The 27983-nt window shown below is 26.7% G+C and overlaps 3 protein-coding genes across 3 annotated transcripts; 2 read left to right on the top strand and 1 right to left on the bottom strand.

Moving 5' to 3' along the window:
• Positions 1-11823: 11823 nt before the first annotated feature.
• Positions 11824-14820, bottom strand: LOC124935858 (protein BCCIP homolog). The gene is made up of 9 exons (XM_047476290.1): positions 14628-14820; positions 14243-14431; positions 13485-13555; positions 13181-13405; positions 12887-13093; positions 12724-12789; positions 12555-12644; positions 12422-12478; positions 11824-12140 (listed from the first exon to the last, which is right to left on the bottom strand). Exons 2-9 carry the CDS (start codon positions 14406-14408, stop codon positions 12045-12047), a joined length of 978 nt encoding a protein of 325 aa, XP_047332246.1. The 5' UTR covers positions 14409-14431; positions 14628-14820; the 3' UTR covers positions 11824-12044.
• Positions 14821-22221: 7401 nt separating this feature from the next.
• LOC124936736 lies at positions 22222-25153 on the top strand. Its single transcript, XM_047477255.1, has 10 exons — positions 22222-22735; positions 22820-22957; positions 23035-23223; positions 23297-23434; positions 23523-23641; positions 23721-23853; positions 23958-24087; positions 24275-24354; positions 24442-24576; positions 24657-25153. Exons 1-10 carry the CDS (start codon positions 22298-22300, stop codon positions 24912-24914), a joined length of 1758 nt encoding a protein of 585 aa, XP_047333211.1. The 5' UTR covers positions 22222-22297; the 3' UTR covers positions 24915-25153.
• Positions 25154-26548: 1395 nt separating this feature from the next.
• LOC124936484 (probable NAD(P)H dehydrogenase subunit CRR3, chloroplastic) lies at positions 26549-27347 on the top strand. Its single transcript, XM_047476986.1, has 3 exons — positions 26549-26882; positions 26951-27090; positions 27155-27347. Exons 1-3 carry the CDS (start codon positions 26632-26634, stop codon positions 27277-27279), a joined length of 516 nt encoding a protein of 171 aa, XP_047332942.1. The 5' UTR covers positions 26549-26631; the 3' UTR covers positions 27280-27347.
• The last annotated feature ends 636 nt before the right edge of the window (positions 27348-27983 follow it).

The following is a 27983-nucleotide window of genomic DNA, read 5'->3' as shown; positions in this document are numbered from 1 at the left end:
AGAGGTTCAGACCTGCGGTCGTTTCCTCAGACCTGATGGTCAACCTCAGACCTGGTGTTCTGTCTCAGACCTGGCGGTCTGTTCTTCCGGTGTGTAAGACAAACCTGTCGGGTTTGTCTTTTACTTGATGTAGGCACTGTCTGTTGGACAGATGTCTGTACTTGGAAGATTTCCTTTCTGTCTTATCCCGAAGTGGAAAGATCCGGTAGTGCTGTCTTCTGTAGCCTACAGTCTTTCCTCAGACTTGCATGAATATGAAAGTGTTCAGTCTGTTCCTTTGGTATCGTTCTCAACAGATACCCGAAATGTCTTCTTGTACTGGTCGGTCATTTGACTTAGCCGAAAGGCTTTTGGTATGAGTGATGTAACCGGACTTCTTCCGGTTATTCCTCTGTCTTGTGGATGATCGGATGTTTGATGATTCCGGTTTTGAGCTTTGGCCGATCCTTTCTTTGTGCGGTCACGTTCCGAATACTCTTGATCGGTTTGGTAGCTTGACCGGTTAGGTTTCTTTAGTCGGTTCTCTTGTTCATCCGGTCCGATTCCTTGTTCCTGCATGAGAAGTTTATTTAAGTTAGGTTTATTTGAACCGGTCTGATTTTATCTAACAGTTAATATATAAAGAGTGAAAATATATATAATAATGTGAGAATATCAAATAAATATATATTTATAAAAAAATAATTATAAATATATATATATAATGATGAAAGATAAAATACACAAATTTATTATGAAGAGGTAAAAAATTATATAATATATATATACACGTAAATTAATAAGATAAGAGAAAATAAAATAAAACATTAATTAGAAAGTAAAATTAATATATATAAGTTTTAGGTGAGATAAATGCTTAATATTGGATTTTAAAATATTTATTTTTTAAAGAAATTAAAATATATAATATTTTATTTTATTATAAAAATATATTGAATTATTTATAAGTCAATATGATTTTTTTTTTTTGTATTTATATAAAATTAATGATAAAATTATAAATTAATTATTAGAGATGTAAAATTTATATAAGATTAGAGGGAAAATAAAATAAAAAATTAATTAGGAAAAATAATTATTATATATTTATAGATTTTAAGAGAGAGAAATGTTTAATATTAATTTTTAAATAAATTAAAATATATTTTATTAAAATAATATAAAAATTATATGTGAAAAATATGAAAAAAATTATATATATATACATATAAAAAAATAGAGAAAAAATAAAAATTAAATTTATTAAAAATAAAATTTAATTAGGAAAATATATTAGAGACCAGATATAGATTGAGATCTGCATATAAAAATTATTAATAAGTTTATATAAAATTAATTAAGAAAAAAAATATATATGAGATAAAATAATAGAAATATTAATTAAAAAAAATAAATTAGTTATTATAGAAAGAAGAGTAAATTAATAATTTTTATAATAGAGAATTTGGGGATGATTATTATTATTATATTATAAATATTTATAGAAAAAAATTAAGAGAGAAATATATATTAGGAGAGAAAAAATATATATATATATATAATATATATATATATATAATATATATATATATATATATATATATATATATTAGGGTAAAGAAAATAATTAAGATAGGTTAAGAAAAAGAAATTACTATAATTGTGAAGATGTTATATTTTAAGTGTTATTAATTTTAATTTTGATATAACTTTTTTTTTAAATTTTTTTAAATTGTTTTAAGATTTTACTTAATTTTATAATTTTTGTTTCATCCTGTCATTGTCACTCATTGTCATTTTAAATATTAAAACCCTCTTTTTATTAATTAAAATATTTTTATTTTATTATTATTAAATTTAAATACAAAAAATATTATAGTAATTTAACAAATTAAAAATTCAAATAATTTACTTTATTATTTTTATTTTTTTTAATCAAACAAGAATAATCTTAAAAAAAATTGGAACAAGCTCTTTCATTTTCAATGCATGATTTATTTATTTATTTGTAGGTTCCCATGATTTTCGCTTTGGGAGTCTCAATTTTATGGATTATAGTGTAGAAGATGTTGCCTTTTGAATATATTGATCAATGACCGTCTATTGATTCTCAACCAATGAGGGATTTTTTCTCATTTTAAAGTTTTAATGTTTTTAATGTTTACTTGAGATTCTTTTGATTTACAACTTACTTATGAGCCTTAGATTGGTTCGGTTTGAAATGGTCCACAAAGATTGATCATGATTGAATAAATTTGTATGTTTTTTTTTTTTTTTGTTGAAATGGATCTCTTTGTATTCTCTCTTATTGTCTTTGTGTTTTAAATATAAAACCCCTACTGTTAACCCAATAAAAAAACATAATATGATCTCATCATTCCCTTTCCTTTTCAAATGACACTTCCAAGCCTTTTACTTTGCCAAACATATGACAATATGAGAATGAATTTGATCCCAATTAAGGGATTTTTAATTTGTATAGAACTTACCACCAAAAGTTATTAATCACCCTTAATTATTTATTCGATAACAACATATTTTATGTGTTAGGAACAGGGGCGGAGCCACGCCCCACCTAAATTAAAAAAATACTTAGATTAGGTGGCTCCAGTCCCAATTAAATTAAAAAAAATAAAAAATAGGGCAATTATCTTTTTCTCTATCCTCTACTATTAGATTCACATATATCTAGTCCCACCTAGTCAAACTTATTTTTAATTTTTTTATAAATAAAATTAAATTAGCACTTTATGTTTTTATGATGTTTGAATAAATCCTTGTAGAAGTTAATTTCGCATTTTTAATACCATTTCTTTCTCCACATCAAAATTTATTTGAATTAGCAATTTAGTGACAATGATTTATAAGACAGTAGTTTTGTTGAAAAATATTTTTTAAATATTTGATTAATCTTTTTTAATATGAATATAAAAAGGTTTTTTATCCTTATCTAACTTAATTATAATATTATTTATTGATCAAATAATTAATGGATGTGTTCTAAGTCATTGCTAACTATTTATTTATTTTTTTAATTATTAAAATATAAGTGATTTGAGTTAAAAAAATATTAAAAGTACAAATATATAATAAAAAATAATTATAAAAGAAAATTTAATAATTTAATTTTTTTTAGTTAATTAAATAAATAATTAGTATGTTTTCTCTTTAAATTTTATGTAAATTCACTGACTATTTGTAAGGTATATATTATCTAATTTTGATAAATTATAAGTCTAATTTAAAAGTTAAAATGATTAATTAAATATATTTTTAATTTTTTTATTTAAATTTTTTTTAGTGTTTTACTTTTTTTTAATATATTTTTATTAAAAAGAATAGAAGGGCACAACTTCAATAATATGTATGCTAAATGTTTTGAATGTAGTGTTTTATTTCACAATTTCATAAAGTAAATGTTCATACATATTTTATTTTATATGTTTGAATTAATTAATTTATTATATCAATTACAGGAAAAAAAAAAAGTGAAGCATAGAAAGTTAAATCTGAGGTGCTGAGGATTTGGTTTGAAAAAAAAATTAGAGTTGAAATTTAATTATGAAAGTTATTTTATTTCAATTCCCACCAATAATGCCATAAGTTGAAATTCCTCAATTATAATCCATTTAGATCCCCTTAGACCGTTACTACAACTATGTGAACAAGTGTTTAAAAAATACTTCTTTTGTCTTTAGGACTATATAAACATATATGGTATAAATTATAATAATAATTGTGGAGTATAATATTCTATATATTAAATATAAATTAAAAAATATACTATATAAATATTTAATTTTTTTCTTAACCTAATCTTCATCTCATTTAATTTGCAACTTGGTATGATTACCTTTATAATTTATCATACTAACTAGAATGAAGAATTATAAAAGGTTATTGACATTTATATCAAATAAACCAAAATAAAAAATAAAATTCGTAATTGAACCGACCATAAAGTGCTTTGCCGACGCATATAAGCATGGAAATCATGGTAGGTTACATAATTCTCGACACTTTTTGAGCAAAGTATGTGGTTGAACGCTACTTAACAAATTCGTAAAAATAAAATTTATTTTTTTTTTCTATGGTGGCATGACTTCTATCTTCATTTAAGAAGTTTTAAACATGAATACTCACTTTTTGTTACAAATAAAAGAAATAATAATGCATTTTTATTATGGCCAAACATCTTAAATAAAATATTGTATTTAATCCAAGTATTATTCAATATTCCCTGTGTCACCTTCAACACCCTAATGAATATTATGGTCATAATTGCGAGTATAGTTTAGACAAGAGACCTAAGAGTAATGTTAATAAGATCTTTTGATAGATTGATCCTAACTAGTTTCTCAGTAGCACGTGATCTACCACATAATGTATATAATTATTACAAAGGTATATTAGGGTATAATAGAATTAAAATTAAAATTGGAATTATAATTATAATTGGAATTGAAATTGATATTGAAATTCTAATTTTATAATAATTGACATTGAATAATTATATTTACATGTTTTAAAAAATTATAAAATTATAATTCAAATTCTTATGTTTAAAATATATATATATTATCTTATATTAATAAAATATTTGTTTAAATATATATTTCTATAAAATATTTTGAATATAATATTATCTATATTAATAATATATATTATGTATTCTAGAGTTTTTCTCTAATATTCGATTCTACTTAAATATATATATATATATATAGTAGTGTAATACTTTGAAATTTATTATCCCGTAAAAATTAGAGATTTGTGAAATTTTAACATTTATTTGTGTTTTAAAAATATTTATAAAAAATTATAAAAAAATTATTTTTAATTTTTTAAAATTAATTATAATAATAATTAATTATTGATCAAATTTAAATAATCTTTTAAATTTAAAGACAATTAAACTATAATTTGGTTAAAAGAAATCTTTGTTTTAAATTATTTACAAATAATCAATTTAAAAATATTATTATTTGAATTAATAGTCGCCAATTAATTTTTAATTTAAAATTAATAAAAATATTTGTATACATATATTTGATCAAAGATTATATTGAGTTCGATATTTGGTGATATTGGACTTTCGTGCAATATCTTCCGTACATATTAAAGAATAGTCTCTAATTCATAATTTTTTAATTAATTTTTAAAAGTTTTTTTTTATTACGTTTTATTTAACTAATTATTTTCAAATTCTAGACATGTATATTTTTTTTTACATTTAAAATTATAAAATAATATTTGAGAAATGATTGAGATGGGGGATTTGTTGAGAGAATAAGAGAGGGAATGACGTGGCGCAATATGATTGGCTAAAAAAATCAAATAATTTCTCTCTCTTCTCTCTTTCCTCCTTTACCATTTTTCCAACCAATAAGGTGATGCCAAGTCATTCTTTCTCTCATTCTCTCACTCAAATTTCCTCCCCTATCACTTCTCATAATATTTAAATAGGAATACATTCTATTGATGTCGAAATTGTTGAGGAATATATCTGAAAAATATCAGTTTAAGGTGTTAGAATTTAAAAATAAAATCAAATAGTCCTTTATCAAAATGTTTTCATAAAAATATTTTGAAATCATTTTTTAATTTTTTTGCTTTTTTAAAAATAGTTTAGGGCTTCTAAGGATTAAAAACAGTTAAAATTAAAAGCCCCACACAAACAAGCCCTGAGGTAAGTGTTTGGGTCACGAATCAGGTCGGACACGTGAGATTGAGTCAGTTTTGGCCCCGGGTCATCAGGTATGGGTGCCCGGTCAACGCGGGGGCTGAACTTCGGTCGCGCGCTAATCTTCGATCAAAAACCATGTCTAGTTAGCTTTTCGGTCAAAAGGCAGGCCAATACAGAATTCTCGGTTGAAAGACAAGCGTTGGCTGGTTTTATAATTGAAAACTAGGTCAAGGCGAGAATCCTCGATTTCTCGGTCGGGTGTAGGAAATGATTAATTTTCTCGATTGAAAACCAGACTCGTGCTAAAATCATTGGTCGGATGCTAGGATTCCTCAATTGCACCAGGAACATCAAACTACAGGTTTAAAGATTTCGTTATACAACTTCGTTCGTTGATCTAAAGATATGAGAAGATTTATTTCTTCATGTAAAACATGATCATCATCTTGAAGCCTCATTTGACCGGGAAGGGGTCAAATCGAGTATGGATTGTTCTTGGGTAAAACTTAATTTTTTTTTATATGGTTTAATCTGGTATAAAGAACTTATCAATAGTTTCCTTATACATATTAGGATCGACTAGAACCAAAACATGAATATTATCTATCAATTTTTGACCAATTCAATAACTAAATTTTTGGAAATTTTAGTTTTTGTGTAAACATACTTTAAACCGATCAGAATTGATCCAAAATTACTCCTAGCATACTTTCAAAGATGTTAGGAAGTTTTTTAAAACCGTAGTTCTTGAGCTAGAGCTCAAGTACAAAAACTCTATTTTAAGAATTTTCAAAATAAAATAGGGTATTTTCATTTTAGTTTGATTCATTCATATTGAATTCAACAAAAACTTTTAAATGATCTTCTAATCGGTTTTAAATCAAGAACATAGATAATTAAATAATATTCAAGAATAAGTTGAACTAAAATGTAAAATTTTTAATTTGAATATGTATTTCGAATTAAAATGTGAATTAAAGCTTACAATGAGTTAGAGAACACTGATAAACTCTTTATGAAGTTTTGTGATGATCCAAAAATGAACCTTAGAGACTCACACAAAATTTCAAAAATTTCAAAAGCTTGAGAAATTTTAATGGTGAATTCTGTGAAGTTTAAATTGGAGGCTTGAGATTTTGATCATTGGCTTTGTCTTGCCTGAGGAGAGCTCTTTATAGCCATCCAAGGTCGGTTGGATGATCAAGTGGATCAAATTCAAGATAAAAGGTCATTAATGATATCCGTTGATCCGCGTTCGGGCAACAACGTTGAGGCACGTGTTAGTTGATTCGGTGCTGCGCAAAAGCGCTTAACTTCTGTTGTAGCGGGCGACGCATCCTTATGATGTCCGTTGATGAAGCCTGGGCGCTCATCCGATGATCGCATGGTATGTTACAATCGATTCTTTTATTTTCGACTATAGTGTATCACGACTTTTTCCAGCCTTAGAGTTTGTTTGAAATTGATTTTTATTCGCTTCTTTTGAATTTATTTTTAACTTACAATATATTTAAATAGACATAATATTTATTTTGTCCATTTATATTTTTGGGGCTTCATAAATAATTAATTTGAGATTTAAATGAATACAACATTTATTTCAAATTATTTATTTAATTTATTGGAGCATATTTTAATTAATTTGGGATAAAATAAATATAATATTTATCTTAAATGATTTTACTTTAACTACATAGGTCTTAATCTTAATTAATTGAAATTTAATAAATATAATAATTAATCTAATTAATCATTTAATTTTAGTTTGACTTGAATCTACAATTTTAATTTTATTTATTTAAAAAAAATATTAATAAATTGGATGAGTAAAATATTAGTGCTTACATACAAAATATTAATTCTTAAAGTTCAAAATTAAAATATGGATGAACATACATGTTTCATACCATTCTTTTAATATTGATTCAAATTAAAAGAAAACATGAATTCAAAATGTTATTTTGCATTGGTTTCAATTCCAATTTTAATTCAAATTTTAGTCTTAAATATATATAAAACATAATAATTAGAATTACATTACAATTGTAATCATATTTGAATTCAAATAAACATGGTAGATCTAAAGTGTGACACTACACTACGGTTGTGAATCCATTAACAACCAGGTATATATATATATATATATATTAACTATGTCTAGCATTAATACTAACATATGCATATTTACCTTAATTAAATCAAACCATATGTTTCATCTCTATAAACCAAAACCCCCCATTTATATTCAAAATAATGTCCCCTCTCCAAACACCAAACACACCTCCATATGAAGTTTTGAACTAGTGCTCTCAATAATGTCTTCAAGAATCTTTAACATATATTCTCCCATTATTATATGGACATTATTAAGTTTGCTCGATTTCAAAGTCCATCATTGGTTTATGTTGAGAAGACGAATATGATTGATCGATTATATTTAGCCAGTTTATGTATCATTTTGAACGGTACATTTAGCAGCGAACCAATACGAGGAGGCGCAGTCGCCATAGCTGCTGGTAGCGCTAGTTACAGGCAGATTATTTTACGTATTGTTTCCCATCGCCATTGTATATTTAGTTGAAATGTTTTGATATTTCTGTCCAAATGTATGACTTGGGTGGGAATTCAATTGTAAACCTTATAGAAGTCTTGGGACTTAAATATAGATATAATTGTTTAAGATTATGACAACAAATTAAAGAGTTCAACAAAACATTGGATTCCCCCAAAAGTTAAACCAGCGTCATAATAATTTTATAATTTTGTTAAATGATTGTTTGTATAGGGAATATATTATATCATTCTCACAATCTATTCTTCTCTTTTTATTTGGTTATCATTTTGGGGTTGCATTGGTTAGTTATGGGTCAATGCAAATTATTTTTTACATTTTTGTTAAACAAGTCTTTATTTTTATTTTTCAAATTAGGTTAGTTGAAAATTTACAAAATAAAGAACAAAAAGAGACTACTAACAAATTGCGACATGAGATCTGAGTAAAGGATAAGAAAAAGAGACTACAAAAAAAATTACTAGCCATATATTATTGTTATAATATTTAAATAAAGAGCGTCAATGATAATCAAATACATATTAAGTTGACAATATGTACATTCTTTTACGAACTTAAGTTATAATGCTTGAATTAAAATTTACTATTATATTTCTTTTTAATAACCTATCCTTCAACTTCATATATTGTAACTTTTGTTTTCTTAAACAAATAAAAATATATTACTAATATTCAAATAATTTATTTTGTCTATCACATTTATTATCTTATAAATAAATAAACCAGTCTATGGTAGCATTTGAATGGAGACCCTCAATAAAAAAAAAACAATTACTTTTTGCTAATAAAAAAGCAATTTAATTAGGTACAAATCCAATTATTTCATATATGAGGAAATCGAGGCAATAAAAACTAAATAAAGAGAGGGACCATGATTCTACATAAATTATTATTAACCTATTCTTTATTATTATTATTATTATTAAAAGGCCATATTACCCCCCAAAAGAGATATTTAAAATATCAAGTTTTTGCTCTAGTGGTTCTAAACGTCCTTCCTTATATTTTATACGTGGCATTTTTATATATATATTTTTAAAAAGTTATGTCATTCAAATTGACACATCACTATTTTTTTATTTTTTTATAACATATAATATATAAAAAAGAATAGAAAACAAAAATATTAAAAATATAAATCAAACATTGACCCTAACTCCCTTTTCAAAGTTTCACCTTCATACAGTATTTGCACGACTCGACCTCACTCATCAAACTTTGACCCTAAACCCTAATAAATCAATTTTCTAGATCCAAAACCAGTCTCTTCTTCAATTTCATCATTTTCTCCATCTTCAAAATATTGAAATTGTTGGGCCTTGTTCTCCTTGGGTTATTTAAAAAACCAAAACCAAATCAATTTTCCAATCAATCACTTCTCAACAATCACATCACTCATTTCATTAACCAAAATACTAAAATACCCTCTAATTTAAATTATTATTTTATATTTTATTTATATATATCAATACCCTTTAAGTCTTTTTACCAAAAATAATCATTATTTCCTCAAAATCATTACCCATCAATCAATTTTTCTCTCTCTCTTGGTTTTTAAAATAACCCATAACCGAACAAGGCCTTGGAGTATCATTTTAATACCATACCTAACTTGGTTTAGTGCATTACAAGTGTCAAGATTAATAATAACTTCTAGAAAGCTCTTAAAAAAATCACAACTTTAAAAGGAATTTAATTACTGTCACTGCTATACCAAAATCTAAACCTAAATATAGAGTAATTTTTACAATCTCTAATGGTCATTAAATTCTTACAAATAAATTTAAGTGTATTGATTGAGATAGTTTTTTGAAAATAAAGAAAAATAATATGACAATCACAATCATAACTACTCTAAGAAGAAATTATCGCCTAAAAAAATACAGAAATACAAATTTCATACCCTCTAGAATTCTTAGAAAAGTGTTTGTTAGTCTTATTTATACATTTGAAATATTAAGATAATTAGGACGGACTATAGGGTAAGTCAACTTATTGCATAGGCTCCCACAAAATGTGTTACAAAATTTTCAAAAATATAGTATTATTAGTTATTTGTAAATATATATTTATATATTTTTTTCGATTAACTATATATATATATATATATTAGACTAATAAGAGAATAAATAAATCAAATAATAAAATATATATAATATTTTTTAGTGTAAGAAAAGTGATCATGAATAAATCAAATAAAAATAAATTTGTGGAGTACTATGATTATGTTTTAAAATAAAATATTAAAAGTTAAAAAAAATATATTTCTTTCAATTTTATCATTATAGTAATAACTAATTATTAATTGTGAGACAACTTTAAAATGTGTACAATAACCCTATATATTAAAATTGTTTCAAGATAAAACTCACTAGTAAAATAAGAATGGACAACTTTGCTATTTGAAGTTTTGCCTTTCCAATCATTTAGTATACTTTTTTAACTAACCTTATAAGTAATTAAAAATTATATTTAAGAGATCAAATATCAATAATTTAATTTTCATCTTAAAAAATTAATGTGTAAATTTCAAGAAAACCAGTTAAGGACAAAAATACCCTTACTTTTTTCTCTCTTTATATCTTGAATGAATTTTATATCAATTAAATTTTAAATAATTTTGATAGATAAAAAGAGTGATTAAATAGATGAAGTGAGGTTAAACTTAGTTAAAAATCCCTTAAAAAAACCCAAAGATCAAACAAGGCCTAAAAGAAAAGGAGGGAATTAATAAAGAGGAAAAAAAAAGAAAAAAAAAATATTATTAAAACATAAAGATTGTTCTTTGCTTACTAGAAAATTCTTTCAAAATTTCAAATACTCATAGACAAACCAAACAAACTTAAATTAGATAAATAAAATATTAGATTGAGTTATAATTAGTTCACATGAATTGTTTTAATTTTCTTGGTTCTATGTTCAAAACTTTGCATAAACATTAATCAAGTTTTTAATAATAAAAAAAGTATATATTACAAATATATGCATACCAGCATAAGGAATGCTTTTGGGACCCCCTATGATGACAACTGAATTGTAAGTAACCCTACCATGTGCTTGCTTCCTTTTTATGCTCATACATCCCTATTATTGCATATGCAATTTTTTTTACTCTTTTTAAATTGGATATTACAATTTCATTTAATCAATCAATGTGAAGTATTACTATCACACAAGTCATGTCAATATCTTTAATTGAATGAATGCATCTCAAAATCACATTTACAACTACATCTTCCACAAAGTAACTCGAAAATACCTAAAGATTAATCGTGGTGCACAAACCATAGCTAACCCTCGTAACTTACCATCCTAAGATCTTGTGATTAATTCTATTGAAAATACCTAAATCAAGGTGTAGACAAGATGAAGCAAACACGATGAAAAAGGTAAAAGGAACAGTGCAATGCATCTGATATATATGGAAGGAAATTGATGAGTTGGTCCAGAAGAAAAGATAAAGAAATTGCCCTAGAAAGAGGGGCAAAAGACAGTTGATGGGTGGGGCTTTATTATGGACCCGCACCATTAACAACCAATTTGCAGGTCACTCAATAATAAAGCCACCCATTATTATCAGCACATCAAGTCTAAAACATCATAATAATTAATCATGTTGCAATATTGATTAAGAGCTCAAATTTAGTTTACCCTAAATGTGTATATATTACAATATTCAGATTCAAGATATATGAACCTGTATTTGAAAATCAATAAACTCTTAAAGCCCGGAGATTGCATCAAAGGAAAGAAAATCAAAATTGGAAGGCCGGATTAAAGTCATTAAACTTACTTTGCGAGATGAAACTATTCTTCTATTAAGGAATGCAACTGCTGGCGGAACTCAGGAACTTTCTCTGCTTCTACTGCCATGACTAAACCCTTTATCCGATAATCTCTTAGCTGTATAAAATGTTAATAGTTAAAATAGTAAACTCCACAGAAGAATCGCATTATTTATTGATGATAGCACAAAATTTGACCTGTTTCAAATCTATATACTTTTAGAGAAATTAGAGTTGCATCACAATCCATATGAGAAGTCGTAAAATTTGTGGTTTGGTAACAAATATAGTTGAGTTACAAATTTTTGTAAGTTGAGTTGGATATGTGATCACTTACAAGAAATTGTGCTAAAAAGAGATTTTGACATTAAGAATTAAAATAAAGTGCAGTTTACATACCTCTCGTGTTGTCAATTGTTGAGTATTCATAGAAAACGTGAAGGACCAAGAGGCAAGCTGAAAAAGAACTATAATAAGAAAACTGTTTTCATCTTTCACTTCAAAAAATATCAATCCAGATAGGAAATGTTACCTCGTGAAAAATCTCGTCTTCTGGTTTAACATATATAATAGATTCTTCACCTTTTTTGTCAGCTCCATTCTTCTGATTGACATTCTTATGCTATTAACGAAAGCAACACATAAGCATCATGTATGCAAGCATATAAATTTACAAAGAAAATTTATGCCAAAAAAGTTACCTCGTAGATTTTAGTGATAATCAGATAATATCTAAAGCAGAATGCCTTGCGTAGTTCCTCAGTTGGCTAGCGAAAAGGGTAAAATAAAGGTAAGTATAAATTATAACTTCACTATTACAGTCAAAATTGTGAAAAACAAGAAATATATGCAAAATTAGCTAACCTCATCTTCAGTAGCCCATGAGATTTCATCAAATAAAGAATCATACATATGTGGAAGAAGCTGAGGCTGGAGGTTAACAACTCGCTGAGAAACCAAAAGCCCCACGTTTGCTTCTTGCTCAAGTAGAAGTAGTAAGCTCTGACGAGAATCCTTATCCTGGCATACTTTAAGTAGGAATTCTCTAATTTCCGTAAAACATCTATTACCCTGTTCATAACACAGGCAATGTAGGTTAATGATTCAGTCCAAAATCTAAACCAGCAATTTGTATGTAAATGACTGTCTGAAGCTTGCCTTGTATCTTCCCAGATTAAGAGCTGTAATAACAGAGTAAAGTGCATTATCCTCATCATTCTCTATTTTAATAACAGTCCCGACAGTTGTCTGTGCTATTATCAAGTCCACAAAGCCACTAAGATCCCACTGTTTAACATCAAGGTATGGCTGTAACAAGATCTTCACTCCATGGAAATCATCAGGTTTTGGATCAAAGAAGACAAAATCTGCTTGAATAACTCCCTAAAACAGAGATCAAAGATGAATCTAAAATGAATGTGGCTTAATTAGTTCAAATCAAATAACAACAATTCATGCTTACATCAAACTCTTCATCTGATGATTCAGATTGACCAATATTGTCTTCTGAATCATTATTCTCTAACTCATTGCCTGCCATCAAATACGTTAAGGTCATGAAAATCATAATAGTTGCAACAAAAGTATTCAAAAAAACGATTAGAAACTTCTTGGAGCATGATTGTCAGTAGATAACATAAAGAAAACAGTAAGGAGATATATACTAATCATCCAATGCTAACTACCAGCCTAGAGATCTAGGATTCATAGAAGAACGTAAAGGAGACTAAAAATAACATAAGCTTGAGAAAGACAATCCAGATTGAATAATTATTTCATTCATTGAGACAATTTAGAAACACTTTCTGGAAGGTCTGAATTTGGACAAGAAAACGTCATAAATTTGCTTTTTTTCGTCAAAATCTAGATATTGATTTAGATCAGATAATATTCCAGAACATAACTTAATCTAACATATACTCAAACCCATATCAAACTCCAGAAAGTATTTCCATATGAGCACATTATTGCAAATAATACGCTACTAACCCACCAACTAACTACCACACTTTGTTTTTAACTCATGAACTTTTGTTCGTGAAGGAGGGTAGGACAACATACTACTATCAAGACCTCCCACTTCAATGATGGTGTTATAAAAAAGAATCGAATCTCAGACCTCAGTCTTTTAGTTCAAATTTACTATAACTATTAATTACCTAGTACTACCATTACATCCAAGGTATACCAGAAACAACAGTTGTATAGCAAACCTAGTACCTGTAGAATGAGGGGAAGAAACTCTTCCATGATTCAAGGACTGGTTATTCTGGTGTCTGATCTTGAAGCCAGAAGTAACTTGTGAAATCATGCGAGAAAACGGGGAGAATGTAACAGGTTTCCGTATCAATAATCGTCGTTGACACCTTGCAGGTTTTCTAGGCATTTTGTTGATTAACACAACTAGTCCTATCCAGAAGACAGCAAAAGAAGATATGAATAATCAAGCAATTATTTCTTCATTAGGTTGGTAGAATTCTAGATAGAAAATTTAACTAGAAATTATAGTAAAACATAATCTCACTCCATCTTGCAATTTCAGATCAACTTGACATTCATACCAACTTGCAACATAAATTGGATAAAAAGTCATAAAGATATTTACCTCCACTTATCTGACGGTGCCGGAGCTGTGGTCGCCGGAGCAGAAAGGTCAGCTTAGGGAAGCAGCCGGAAAAGAGAAAGGGGGCGGCTGGGAGAGAACGGTGAGAGCTTTGAATAGTTAACGGCGGTAGTACGAAAAAATTAGGGTTTCTTTTGTGCTGGTGGTCTGTATGAATCTCTTTTGCTATATTTGTGTGATTGCTAGATTGTGAAATTAATTGGATATTATTCAAATTAAAGTAGATGTTTTCATCTTGTCAAAATAAATAATTCAACTTAGATTAAAAAGTTAAAATTGACTCCAAGGTTTTAATTTGATAAGATCATATTCTTAGACCCTTGTTTGAAAAATATATGTATATTAAATAAATAAATAAAAATTGTCTAAATTTAATTAAATAATTAAAAAAATATTTAAATAAATTAATATTTTTTTTTAATTTTAATTAATAATTAATGTTATGGATATCATTTTGATGATGGATTGTACATTGTATAATATAAACTAATATTTGAGTAAAAAAATCAATTTTTGATTTTTGGGTAAGGTGTTTTCTTGGTGTATGCGTATTTTTGGCTAGGTCATCTGAACGATTGTGACATGGTTTTTACTGAAAGTTAAAACCTCTAGCGTGATTTATGACGAAAGAAATGATTGAGGATCACCTAAGGTAAAAAAAAAAAAAAAAATTAATCGCATCGAGAATTTTAGACTAATTATGTTTTCTAATTAGCTAACTGAGAAATTTAGCATTCTAACTGTTTTTTCTAGCCAGTTGACCGCATTTTCTAGTCGATCGAAAAACTCGGTTGTGGCTTAAATATCAGCCATTCGACCGTGTTTTCTATCTAGCCGACCGAGGAATTTGGTCATCCACCGATTATTTTTAGCCATGGTCTGGTTTTCAAATAAGAAAATTAATCATGGCTCGTTTGTTTTTCGATCAATGATGAAAATCACGACCAAGAAAGACGCTAGTCGGTCTGCCCGATGCCTGAAACTGGTTCAGATCGGTCTTGTTTAGCCCTTAGGGCAACTCCAACGGAACCCCATAAGCAAACCCATTCCTATATTTCCCTCCAACTGTCCGGCAAATCCCAACAGCAAAATGAGTTTTACATTTTTTTATTAAAAAAAAAACGCATATTTGCGTATACACTATTCACCCTGCATACTTATTTTATAAAAGATTAATTTAGTCCTTGAAATGTATTACTATATTAATTTAAATATTAAACTTGTTTAAATAAATTATTTGAAATAATTTAGTGATCTTTTAATTTTTAATTTTAAGATAAAAAGTTATAATATTTTTTAGATATTTAATTAAATCATTAAATTGTATTATACTTAAAATTTTATCTAATTTATTTTATATTTGTATGTTATATTTTATCTAATTTTAAGTGTGTTGTGCATATTTTTGTTTATTTAAATGTATTATTGAATTATTTTGTTGTTTATGAATTATTGATATATACTTAATTTTATTTTAATATTATTAAATGAATGAGAAAAGATTGGAGTTAAATAGGTAAAGTTGATAAATATATAGATAATATTAATAAGGTTAAAAAGTTAGTGTAAGAAAATTCTTTTGAGTTTGGAAATGAGTTTTTGGGTTGGAGATAAATTACTGTTTGATGTAACGTTTACTGCATTTTGAGTTTAAGAATGGGTTTGTTGGTTGGAGATTGTCTTAGGCCTTGTTTGTTTGCATGGTTTGTGTAATTTTTTCAATTTTGTATGTTTTATTTATTATTTTAATTTAATTATTTTCTAAAATTACAAAAAAAAATTATATAAAACACATGGAAATATTATTTAAAAAAATAAAATAAAATAATTTTTCGAATGGACCGAATTTTTTTTCTCAACTTTATATAGTAATAACTTCTAAATGGCTTGTCCAAAAATTATGAAATTATATATTTATGATCACAATAATATTTCAATCCAGATGTCAATTTTCACATTTTTATGAACACTTTAGTTTTTTCTGACTTTTTCTAAATTAACTTTATAAACTTAGTGATGTTAAGATTTTTATAATAAATGTTTATTTATATTATGTTTATCTAACTAATACTCTCTTTGGAATGATTTTATATATTTATGTGTGTACATGTATTTTTTTATTATTGTATTTACATATACAGTATATTGTTTGTCACAATTATAACAAGACTCATGTGTAAATTGAACTAAGGAATTATTTTTGAATCTTTATAAACGATTGGCCATCACATGTAAATCAAACTTAGTACATGGTTGGACAATTTTAATAAGAGTTAAAAGAAAAAATACATAGAAAGTAAAGTGTAACAAAAATATTTCTAAAAAATCAAATATATAGTAGCAGAGACTATCTAATTAGATGAACGTGTGGGATATAGCACGAAAATTCTTTTTCACACGTAACCACACACCAAGCTAAAAAATATAAAATCTTTGATTCTTGGTGCTCATGCACCAAAATTATTTTTTCCTAATTTTACGAGAAAAATTAGTTGACAACTCTTTATCGTGAGATTTGTTCTTTAAATTGAAAAATGATAAAAGAGATAATGTCAATTTATAATTTTATTCCTAATCTCGATTGGAATTCGACGAAAAGGTAAATTACGGGATTGACTATAAAATTTAATTTTAAATTTAAAAAATATTTTGATTTCTCTATTAAAAGAATAATTTCTCTTTCAAACACTAAAAAAAATATACTAAAATTTTGTAATGGTCGAAACTTTAGTACACACTAAATACTTATTTATAAATTAGGATTTAAAGAAACGGTCAGATAGTCAAGGAGCATTATACGAGTAAGGGTGAACATATCTTGGATATATTCTCTTGACCTAAAGCTCAACTAAAAATATTAATTTTGATAGGTTAATTTGGGTTGAATTGAGTATGAGTTGAGTTAGGGTTATCGAAATTAAATAAATTTAATTTAATTCTCTCTTATCAATTCAATATAAATTAACCATCTTCCAACTCTAATATATTCTCTTGATTTTAACTACGTTGATCTCCATTACAGTCAAATAAAAAATAATTAAAATTTTTAAAACTCATTAATAATATATTTATTAATTATAGTCTAGTCATACAGAACTAACATAACACTATTATTCTAAAACTCTTTAATGAATTAATTTATTTCTGAAAATTAACATAATTTACCATATTCATTCAAGATTTTATTTAGTATGAACGATTTAAAATCTATATTAATCTCACATATTATTTCTTCAACTAATTTAGTAATTAAGATATCAAAATAATTTCAAACAAATTAGAATTATGTTAAACGGATAAAAAACATATAATAATATAAAGAATATTAGACGAAGCAAAAAAAAATAATTAAATAGATAAAAAAAATGTTAAATGTGTCACAAGTGTGTTAAACGGGTCAAAACGTGTTAAACATGTCAAAAACGTGTTAAACGTGCTAAAATGTGTCAAACGTGCCAAAACGTATTAAACGTGTCAAGAACTTGTTAACATGCAAAAATGTGTTAAACGTGTCAAATATGTGTTAAATGTGCCAAAAAACGTATTAAACGTGTCAAAAACGTGTTAAATTTGTCAAAAATATGTTAAAAATGTCAAAACATGTTAAACGTGCCAAAATTGTGTTAAATATATCAAAAACGTGTTAAACATGTCATGTCAAATGAGATAAATATGTCAAAAACGTGTTAAATGTGTCAAAAACGTGTTAAACATGTTAAACGTACCAAAACATGTTAAGCGTGCAAAAATGTATTAAACATGTCAACAACGTGTTAAATAAATTAAAACAAACTACATACTTGTTAAAACAAAAAACGTATTAAGTGAGTCAAATCAAATTAAGCGAATTAAATATTAGTTAAACGAGTTAAAATGTGTTGAATAAGTAAAAAACGTATTAAATTAGGTAAAACAAATCAAATAATTATTAAACAGATCAAAATGTATTAATCGAGACAAAAACATGTTAAATATTAAACGAGTAAAAAACGTAATAAATGTGTTACAAACTAAAATTTAATTTAAGTTACCCAACCCAACTCATACTCAACCATGATATTATTCGTTATCGGAATTAGAATAGAATTTGAGAGGAGAAAACTGAAGAGACGTTGACCAGAATTGAGGTGAGGAGAACCATAATTCATTGAACCATTCTCATTCCTGTCTAATATATATAATTACACTATATATATTATTATATGAATAAATATATTTATGTTAGAATTTCCAAGATAAAATAAAATATGCACAACTTAAACTAATTACATCATAGTCTAAATAAGTATTTTTCTTAATTATGTATATATATTGAATTTGAATATTAATAAATAAAATATATTTACGTACTTTAAACAAATATATCATCTTCTTTTATTCCCCACCCACAAACTTTATCAGATAAACATTATTTTTTTTTCTTGACTATTCATGATAAAAAAAATTATTTATTTATATCATTTTAGAAATAATTTGAATATTTAGTGCACCACTAAAAATTCAAGATCTGGAATATAAATGTTCATGCAAAGAAGCATCTAATTGTCATTAATTCATTATTAGCTAGTACAATTGATGACCTTATTTTAATTTAGGTGTTTATTTTAATTTAAATTATTTTAAGAAAAATGCCAGATTATAAAGTGTCATATTTTTAGAGCTTGTTTGATCTTTAGATTTTATTTAAGTTTTAGTTAAATTTTTTGTTTGATTTAAATTTTCATAAATTAGTTTTTTAGAGTTTAATAATTATTTTATTATTTAAATATAGGAGATAAAATATAAGATAAAATATATTAAATAAATAATATTTTAGTATTTAAATAAATAACAGAAATAATATAATTAATAAGTGAAAGAATAAAAAATATTAATTTTGAGTAAAATTAAAAATAAAGCAATATCAAACAAACTCTAAAGAAACATAAGACAAGTCCGGTTTGATAGACCTAATAAATGATATTTTACTAAATTGTATAATACTTTCTTCAACTATCAATTTTTTTTTGTTCAATTACAATTGTCATTGTCATCAAATATATAATTATGATAATATATATATTTTATAAATTTGATAGACTTTAATTATTTTAACCATTCTAAAAGATTTATAATATAAAATTTTTTATATTACTTAATTTTTAATTTTTAATAAAGTTTTTTTTATTAGTATTGTTATTATATATAACTTAGTATTAGATAATAGATTAAATAAATATATTTATTTAATTATGATATTATTATATATAATATATTATTATAATATAATTAAATATTTAATATTATAATTTTATTATTAAAAAATATATATTTATACAAATAATTATATTCTTATTAATTATTATTATCAATTTTTTCAAAGTTAATTTACAAATTTATATTTATGGAATGATAATCATTTATATAAAAATAATTATTGAGATATTATATTCAATTTACTATTTTTTATTAAAAAATAAATGTTTTAAATATAACAAACTCTATTACAACTATTTGAATGATTAGTTAGTTATTATTCTAATATACAAGTCTATTTTTCTAAAATTTATTTTTGTAAGCAACATATTGAGATAAGTTTTAAACAAAATTTATGACATTTTCCTTTTAAAATAAGATGACATTGTGTATAAAAGAAAATAAGTAGTGACACTTAATTTAAATTTATGGATAGTTTATGTTAGTTTAATTATTATTTTTAATTTTATTTTATAAAACATTGATATTTGTGCAACATTTTATTAGTTGTTCATCTATTTTGTTTAGTATATTTGTTAAAACTTAATGATTAAAATCTTTGATATATTTTTTTTTGTTATGTGTTATAGTTTTTATCTACACCAGCAATACACCAGCTAAACACCGTGCCACAAATAAATCATATATATTATAATATTTTTTCATAAAAAGACAAGATATTAAAATATCCCTAAACTAAAAGGAAAATAATTGTAATGTTGGGAAATAATCATTCATAAATAATATTATTATCAAAAATAAAATTCAATAAATTATAATTATTTTGATAAGTTTATATAATACTAGTAATATAAAAACGGATATATCTTGGATTTCAATAAAAAAATTATAATATTTTGAAAAATATTATTTAATAAAAATGTAAGTTATTTTAGAAAAATTCTACCATAAATTATTAAATTGTTTTTTATTTATATTTAAAATTAAATTAAAAAAAATTAATTTATAAATTAAGTAATTTGATAATTAAAACAATAATATGATATAATAACCAAAAATATAAAAAAATTTGAAGTGTTCTTTAAACTGAAATTTTTATTATGCATTTGTATCTTTTAAATTTTTTTTTTTTTTCATTTGTTGACTATTGTATCAATATTTATGTTTCAATCTTTTCTTTTTTAATCTGTTTATTTTCGTTTCTAATTCTAGAAAAAATTTATTTATTAATTTGAAATATAATAAAAAGTTTATTTTTAGGGTAAATGGACACACCAATAACAATCATGGTTGGCAAATTGTTTCTTATAACAAGAGTTCTAAAACTATTTTCAATAGTAATTGATATATTATACTTATAGTTAGAACCTACTTACATAATTTAATTTATAATAGTTTTTTATACCAAATATTTTTAGTGTTAATATAAATTTACACCCTTATTCAACTCTAACATTTATTATATGTGGTATAATTAATTATAATTAGGAAAAATACTTTTTATATCACTTTTTTTTTTAATTTTATTAATATTATTATATATAACCTATTATTATATAATAAATTAAATAAATAAATATATTTATTTATTTTTTAAAAATATTTTTATATATAATATATTATTATAATATAACTACATATTTAATATTTTACTTACAAAAATGAATTCAGTGTCTACAAATATTATAATTTCATTATTAAAAATTATATTTATAAAAATAATTATATTTTATTAATTATTATTAAATCATAAGTAATATTATTTATTTATATATTATATTTTTGTTTTATATTTATTTTACTACAATCAATTAATAACATTTAAATATAAAAAGTTTATATAATAATTATTAAATATATTAATTAATATAATAATAATACAATAATTTATAATAATAACAAATTAAAAAAAAATAATAATGAAATATTATTAATATAAAAAAATCCAAATTAATTTTTTCTTTTTAATTAAATGATAAAATTATCTTTATTTTTCTATTACAACTCTTTATTATATACAATATATATATAATTCATAATATACTTCAAAATAAACAATAATAACAACTTATATTAGCATATATTTTTTCATAACTTATTTTACAATTTTAATATTCAATTTTTAAATTTAATACAAATATTTTTTAATCAATAAATAAAGTAATTTAATGGATAAACTTCGTCAAATCAAATATAATAACCAAAATCAAAACAAGATCGATGAAATCTTACACCTGATTACGGTTTATCGATAATAACGCCCCGATTTGATTATTGTGGCATTTACGTAATTATCTAGAATTCCAAGGTTAATTTACAATAAGGTCAATGTAAATATTATTATTATTATTCACTTGTAACTCTCAAATCCTAAAGAAAAGGTTTTTCATTTCTCTCTCTGGTTTTGGTTTGCTCTGGTTTTTCGATCTTTCTGTTGAAATAATCATACAATCGCCATGGAAGACAACTTCGAAGCTACCCATTTCGATGAAAATGATTTGGTAAATGGGCATTCAGATAACAATCACGGTTGGCAAAAGGTTACCTACGCGAAGCGTAATAGGAAACAACCGGCAAAACAGTTGGATTCCGGGAAGATCTTGTCAAATGGATCAGATGGGATATTTCAGTCGCTGGAGAAGCAGTCTGATGAGAGGAGGAAGCGATTGGCAGCTCAGAAAGCTGCGGGATCGGGATCCGAGTTGCAGATGAAATCGAAGGGGCGATCTGATGATGAAGATGATGATAGCGATACAGAAGGGGATGCGGCTAATAAGGTTTCAGATGAGAAGAAGGTGAAGCCAAAGAAGATTAAGAAACCTAAGGTTACGGTTGCTGAAGCTGCTGCGAAAATAGATGTGGATGATCTGTCAGCTTTTCTTATCGACATTTCCGTGAGTTTTGAGTTGAATCCGATCTATTGCTATAAAATTGAATCAATTTGTTGCATTTTATAATGAAAAATCTCTTCTTTGTAGGCTTCATATGAATCCCAGCAGGATATTCAAATGATGCGGTTTGCTGATTATTTTGGTAGAGCCTTTTCATCTGTAAGTGCAGCCCAATTTCCATGGTCTAAGATGTTCAGGGAGTCAGCCATTGCAAAGATTGCAGATGTAATTCTTCTTCCTAACCAATTGATTTATTAGAATTCAATAGTTTGTGCATCATTTCTTATGCAATCATTCTTCAGGTACCTCTGAATCATATTTCAGAAGCTGTTTATAAGACATCAATTGACTGGATCAACCAACGATCACCAGAGGCACTTCACTCATTTTCGATATGGTGTTTAGAGAGTATTCTTTCTGACCTGTCTGGTCAACTAGCGAGTGGTAAGGGCTTGAAAAAGGGTGCTCAGCCAACATCGTCAAAATCTCAGGTAATTCTCAAGATAGTGAAGAATCACAATTTCTGTGTTCAATTGTAGACAACTAAAACTTCTTGTTCATCAGGTAGCTATATTTGCTGTTTTAGCAATGGTCTTAAGGAGGAAGCCTGATGTTTTAATCAGTATATTGCCAACAATGCGAGAAAATTCTAAATTCCATGGACAAGATAAGCTTCCTGTCATTATATGGATGATAGTTCAGGTACAATCCCTAAGACATGCTTTAGCCAGGGCATTGTTAATACATTTTTCTTAAATCTTAAGGCTGTTTGGTAAATTCTCATTCATAGGCAAGTCATGGAGATCTCGGTGTGGGATTTTATACATGGACACATTATCTTTTGCCTACTCTTAGTGGGAAATCTAATAATCCACAATCAAGGGATTTGATCTTACAGTCGGCTGAAAGGTTAGTGTTTTCAATAAGTGTTTTCAAATGGGGTCCCATGTTCTCTGCTTATCTGTTAATATTGATTTCTCTGTTTCAGAATCCTTTCTTCACCGAAAGCTCGCACAATTCTTGTAAATGGTGCTATTAGAAAGGGTGAGCGTTTATTTGCACCTGCAGATTTTGATTTGCTTTTACGGGTGACTTTTCCTATACCTTCTGCTAGAGTAAAGGTGAGTATTACCAGTAACCAGAATTCTTTATTTATTCTTTTGAAAAATGGCATTTCTGGCACCACTGATATATGAAAAGAAACTGATCATATAATTTTCTGCAGGCTACTGAGAGGTTTGAAGCCATTTATCCTGTTCTCAAGGAGGTTGCTCTTGCTGGTCCACCTGGTAGCAAATCCGTGAAACAAGCATCACAACAGATGTTTGGTTTCGCAATTAAAGCTGCTGGAGAAGGTAATCAAATGGCTAGTATTATTTCGTATTCATTGAATTCAAAAATCGTCTTGACTAGCATATTCTATTGAAAGAATGAGATTCTTTTATTTGGAATGACTGCAAAAATACAAATTGGCCTGGATTCTGATTGAAAATTATTCTTTTGGGTCGTTACCGATCACTTATTTTGGGATAACTATTGCAGCCAACCCTGTGTTATCCAAGGAAGCAACAGGCATTGCCATTTGGTGCCTGACCCAAAATTCCGAATGCTTCAAGCTATGGGTGAGCTTCATTTAAACTTAAATAAATTTCTGAATCTGTCTCCTTAGTTTCCAAATATAAAGAGTAAATTGAATTGCACTGCAACAGGACAAACTTTACTTGGATAATCTGGAGGCAAGTGTTTCGGTTCTGAAAAAGCTGGCCGAGGAATGGAAAGAATTCAGCGGAAAACAACTCAATTTTGAATCTCCTAAGGAAACCCTCAAGAGTTTTGTTATTAAGGTGTGTTTTCTTTTGTTTTTCAAATCCCAACATTAGATTTCAGAGTTCTATGGCAGTCTTACAGCGATATTCTTACACAGAACGAGAAGGCATTGGGTGATGACAATGAGGAAGATGGCAACCGTTTAGCAGCTTTTAAGGAGGCGGACAAATATAGCAAATTGATTGTCAGACGATTGTCTGGTGGTGGCGGTTGTGGCAGTTGCATGAAAGGTTTGGCCTTTGTGGTGGTTGCATTGGGGGTTGGTTTTGCTGTTACGTCACCCCCTGACATCATTATCGAGTCGTTGGATTGGAACAAATTGTCCGCCTTTTTTAATGCCCAACGATCCTTTTAAGCAACCCGACGTCTGGTAAACTAATCGAAACTTAAACCCCTGAACAAAGTTGAAACCAGCGTTTTTTTTTTTCGTTTTTTTTGTTACACCAAGGGATGAACTTAGGATTAATTCTTGTATTTTCTTATGTCATTTTATTTTCATTTGGAATTTTCTTATTTGGATTAGTCATAAAATATTAGTGGATACCAACTAGCAGGATAAAAGGTGTAGTTGAGATGATAAAGTTATTTTTCTTATGGGATTTTTGTTGAAATGGCTTTCATTTTTCAGATCTAGTTTATTCTAAATACTTATATTGTTAATCAAAATAATTAAAATTTACTGTTGAACTCTTATTGAGTAAAATTTATGTCAGTATTTAGAATTTATATTTGTAAAATTTAAAATAAGTTATAACTCATTTATTTTGAACTTATGGATTTTATTACTAAATTTTATATAATGGCTTGTTATTAAAACTTATATACATAATTTTTTTACCAATTTCAAGATTGTTCAATTTATGTACTATTAAGGTTTAGTTTATTCTTCTAAATTAAAGTTCAACCTATCTGCTGTATAAATCACATATTATATATATTGAAAGTGTATTATTTATATGATTTGGTTGACTGTTTGTCCCTCTCAATAACACAATCAAATATTTCCACCTTAGCTTCAAGGCTCTCAACTTCGCAATCATATATTTCTAATTTGAGTGCAATCTATTCTCTCGGAGCAAACAATGAAGAGTGTCTTGGCAACAATCGAATTTCGAGAACGTGGTATTAGACATCACAAGTGGAGTTTCGACTCGAATGTAGTTGCAGACATCACGAGGAAGAATCTAACATGTGTGAAATCCGGGTCGGTATACATCATTCCAAACTTGTCAAAAGTCAAGAATGTGGTATCAGACATCACTGAGTGGTGAAGAAGAATCTAACATGTGCGAAATCTGGGCCGCAATACATCATTCCGAACTTGTCAAAAGTAAAGAAGAGTCCTAAACTATAGGACTTTTTCTTCAAGTAGTCATATTTTAATTTTTCTTGTTCTTCTCTTTAATAAGAATTGAGATTTGAAATAATACAAATTCTCCTTCATATTCAAAAAATCTAAATTCTAAGTCTGATTCTTCTGCAAAAACCGATCAAATAGTAGTAGGTAACATCACCTCTTAGTTTTGACTAGGCGGAGAAATCCAGATCACACTACATAACTCCAAACTTGAATCTAAATGTGTGAAATCCGGGCTGCAATACATTACTCGAATTTATGTGATATTGAGGTGACTTAAACACTTATAAGATGTCAATAAAAATGAAGATAATTTGTAAATATGAGAAAATATTTTAAGATGAATAGTAGAAACAAATATAAAGTTGTAATTATGGTTATTTAATATTTAATCCTTATTTTAAATTATAAAACTTTTGAAATAAATTTCATAACTCTCTAAGTAAAGATATTACTTGGTCTTTGAAACCAATGTTATGGATGTCTTTGGTTTTGTTTCATATTATTTTATCAATTTTGATTTTTGTCTTTTATTTCTCTTCAAATAATATTTAGATATTTGAAGATATTTTTTTGCATAGTTTAAATGTGAATTTACTTAAATAGTCCTCCCATGTAAGTAGAAAAGAATCATATCTCTGGCCTGAAATCTGGATAAGAAGCAGAGTATGCATGGTATCTCTTTAGAACAGCAGATCGAAGGAAGAAGACGATAATGGCGATGACCCATTCTCTTATTAGCTACCCACCATCATCAAAGCTTCAACCTTTTTGCTGTCTACCCAAAAACCCTTCTTCTCTTCCTCCTCCTCCTCCTCCTCCTCCTCAACTGCGAAGAACAGACGGCGCCAGAAATCGTCTCCAGCAGCGGAAAGAAATTGAGACAAAGAAACAGCCCTCCATTGAAGAAATTGAGCGAGCTATAGGCGCCGGAGTGTTCCGAGATTCTTCAGATAATAACAACAGGTTAATTGTAAATGAATCTTAATTTCACCGATTGTTCTGTCTGATTATTTTGTGATTACAATTTACAGAGATTCAGAAGATGGGAATAGTTTATTTGATTCGATTGTGTCGAATTCGATTGGAAAGTCAGAAGGGTCTGTAGAAAGGAAGATTCGAGAGACTGGAGAATGGCTTGTTCGTCGATCGGAGAAGAGATCTAACTCTGAAGGTTGTATTTTGATTTAGTTTGAATTGAATTGAATTGAATTGAATTGTTGTTGTTTTATTTGCAGGAAAAAACATTCTTAAAGTTCTGTTTCTGTTGGTTTTGCCAATTTGGATGGTTTCATTCCTTGTGGTTTCAGGGTCGGTAAAGCTACCATTTGGGTCAACCTACTTGGAGGATCTAATGATGTAACGAATCAAACAACAGGAAATTATTGAAGTAAATATGGACATATATTCTTGGAATGGTTTGGTTTTTAAGGTAAATGTTTGGATTTTGTTTAGATTTCCACATGTATATAGAAATCACCTTGATGATATGAAAAGCTAGCTTCCTAAACAAATTTGGGAATAGTTTGGAAATTAAACTCAATGATATTAAGGTTTTTAACTTGGATGGTTAGGCAATAGGGGTTAATTCGATGCTACATCTACATGCACTACATGTATCTCACTCATGAAGTGACACCTACACACAAAAGTAAAACATCATCTCTCTCATTTGTTACTATTTTTCTCTTTATACATGTGACACTTTCTTAATGGATACCTGCACTACTACCAGTACATGTAGCATCGAACTAACCGGCAATATGATACAAGAATTAGACTAGGGTGGCCTTGAAAAATTTTGATTGGAAAATTACGATAAACGAGTTTTTGAAATTGAAAATTATAGGCGTAAGCAGTGAATTAAACTAAGAAATTATGCTGATATGTCATCTTCTTACATGTCTATAACTCATTTCAGTCGCCCGAGATCCAAGTCAGCACTGGCAATGGTTAAAAAAAGTCAATATTTTTTGCGTTAACTTGGTCTAGTTTAAAAAATTGTCTTGGATGAGATTTAAACCCATAAACAATTTGAAGTTTTAAGTTTTATCTTAAACTATTAAG

Source organism: Impatiens glandulifera, chromosome 4 (genome assembly GCF_907164915.1).
Source record: "Impatiens glandulifera chromosome 4, dImpGla2.1, whole genome shotgun sequence".
NCBI classification, from domain to species: Eukaryota; Viridiplantae; Streptophyta; class Magnoliopsida; order Ericales; family Balsaminaceae; genus Impatiens; species Impatiens glandulifera.
This window is presented reverse-complemented; position numbering and strand designations above follow the sequence as displayed.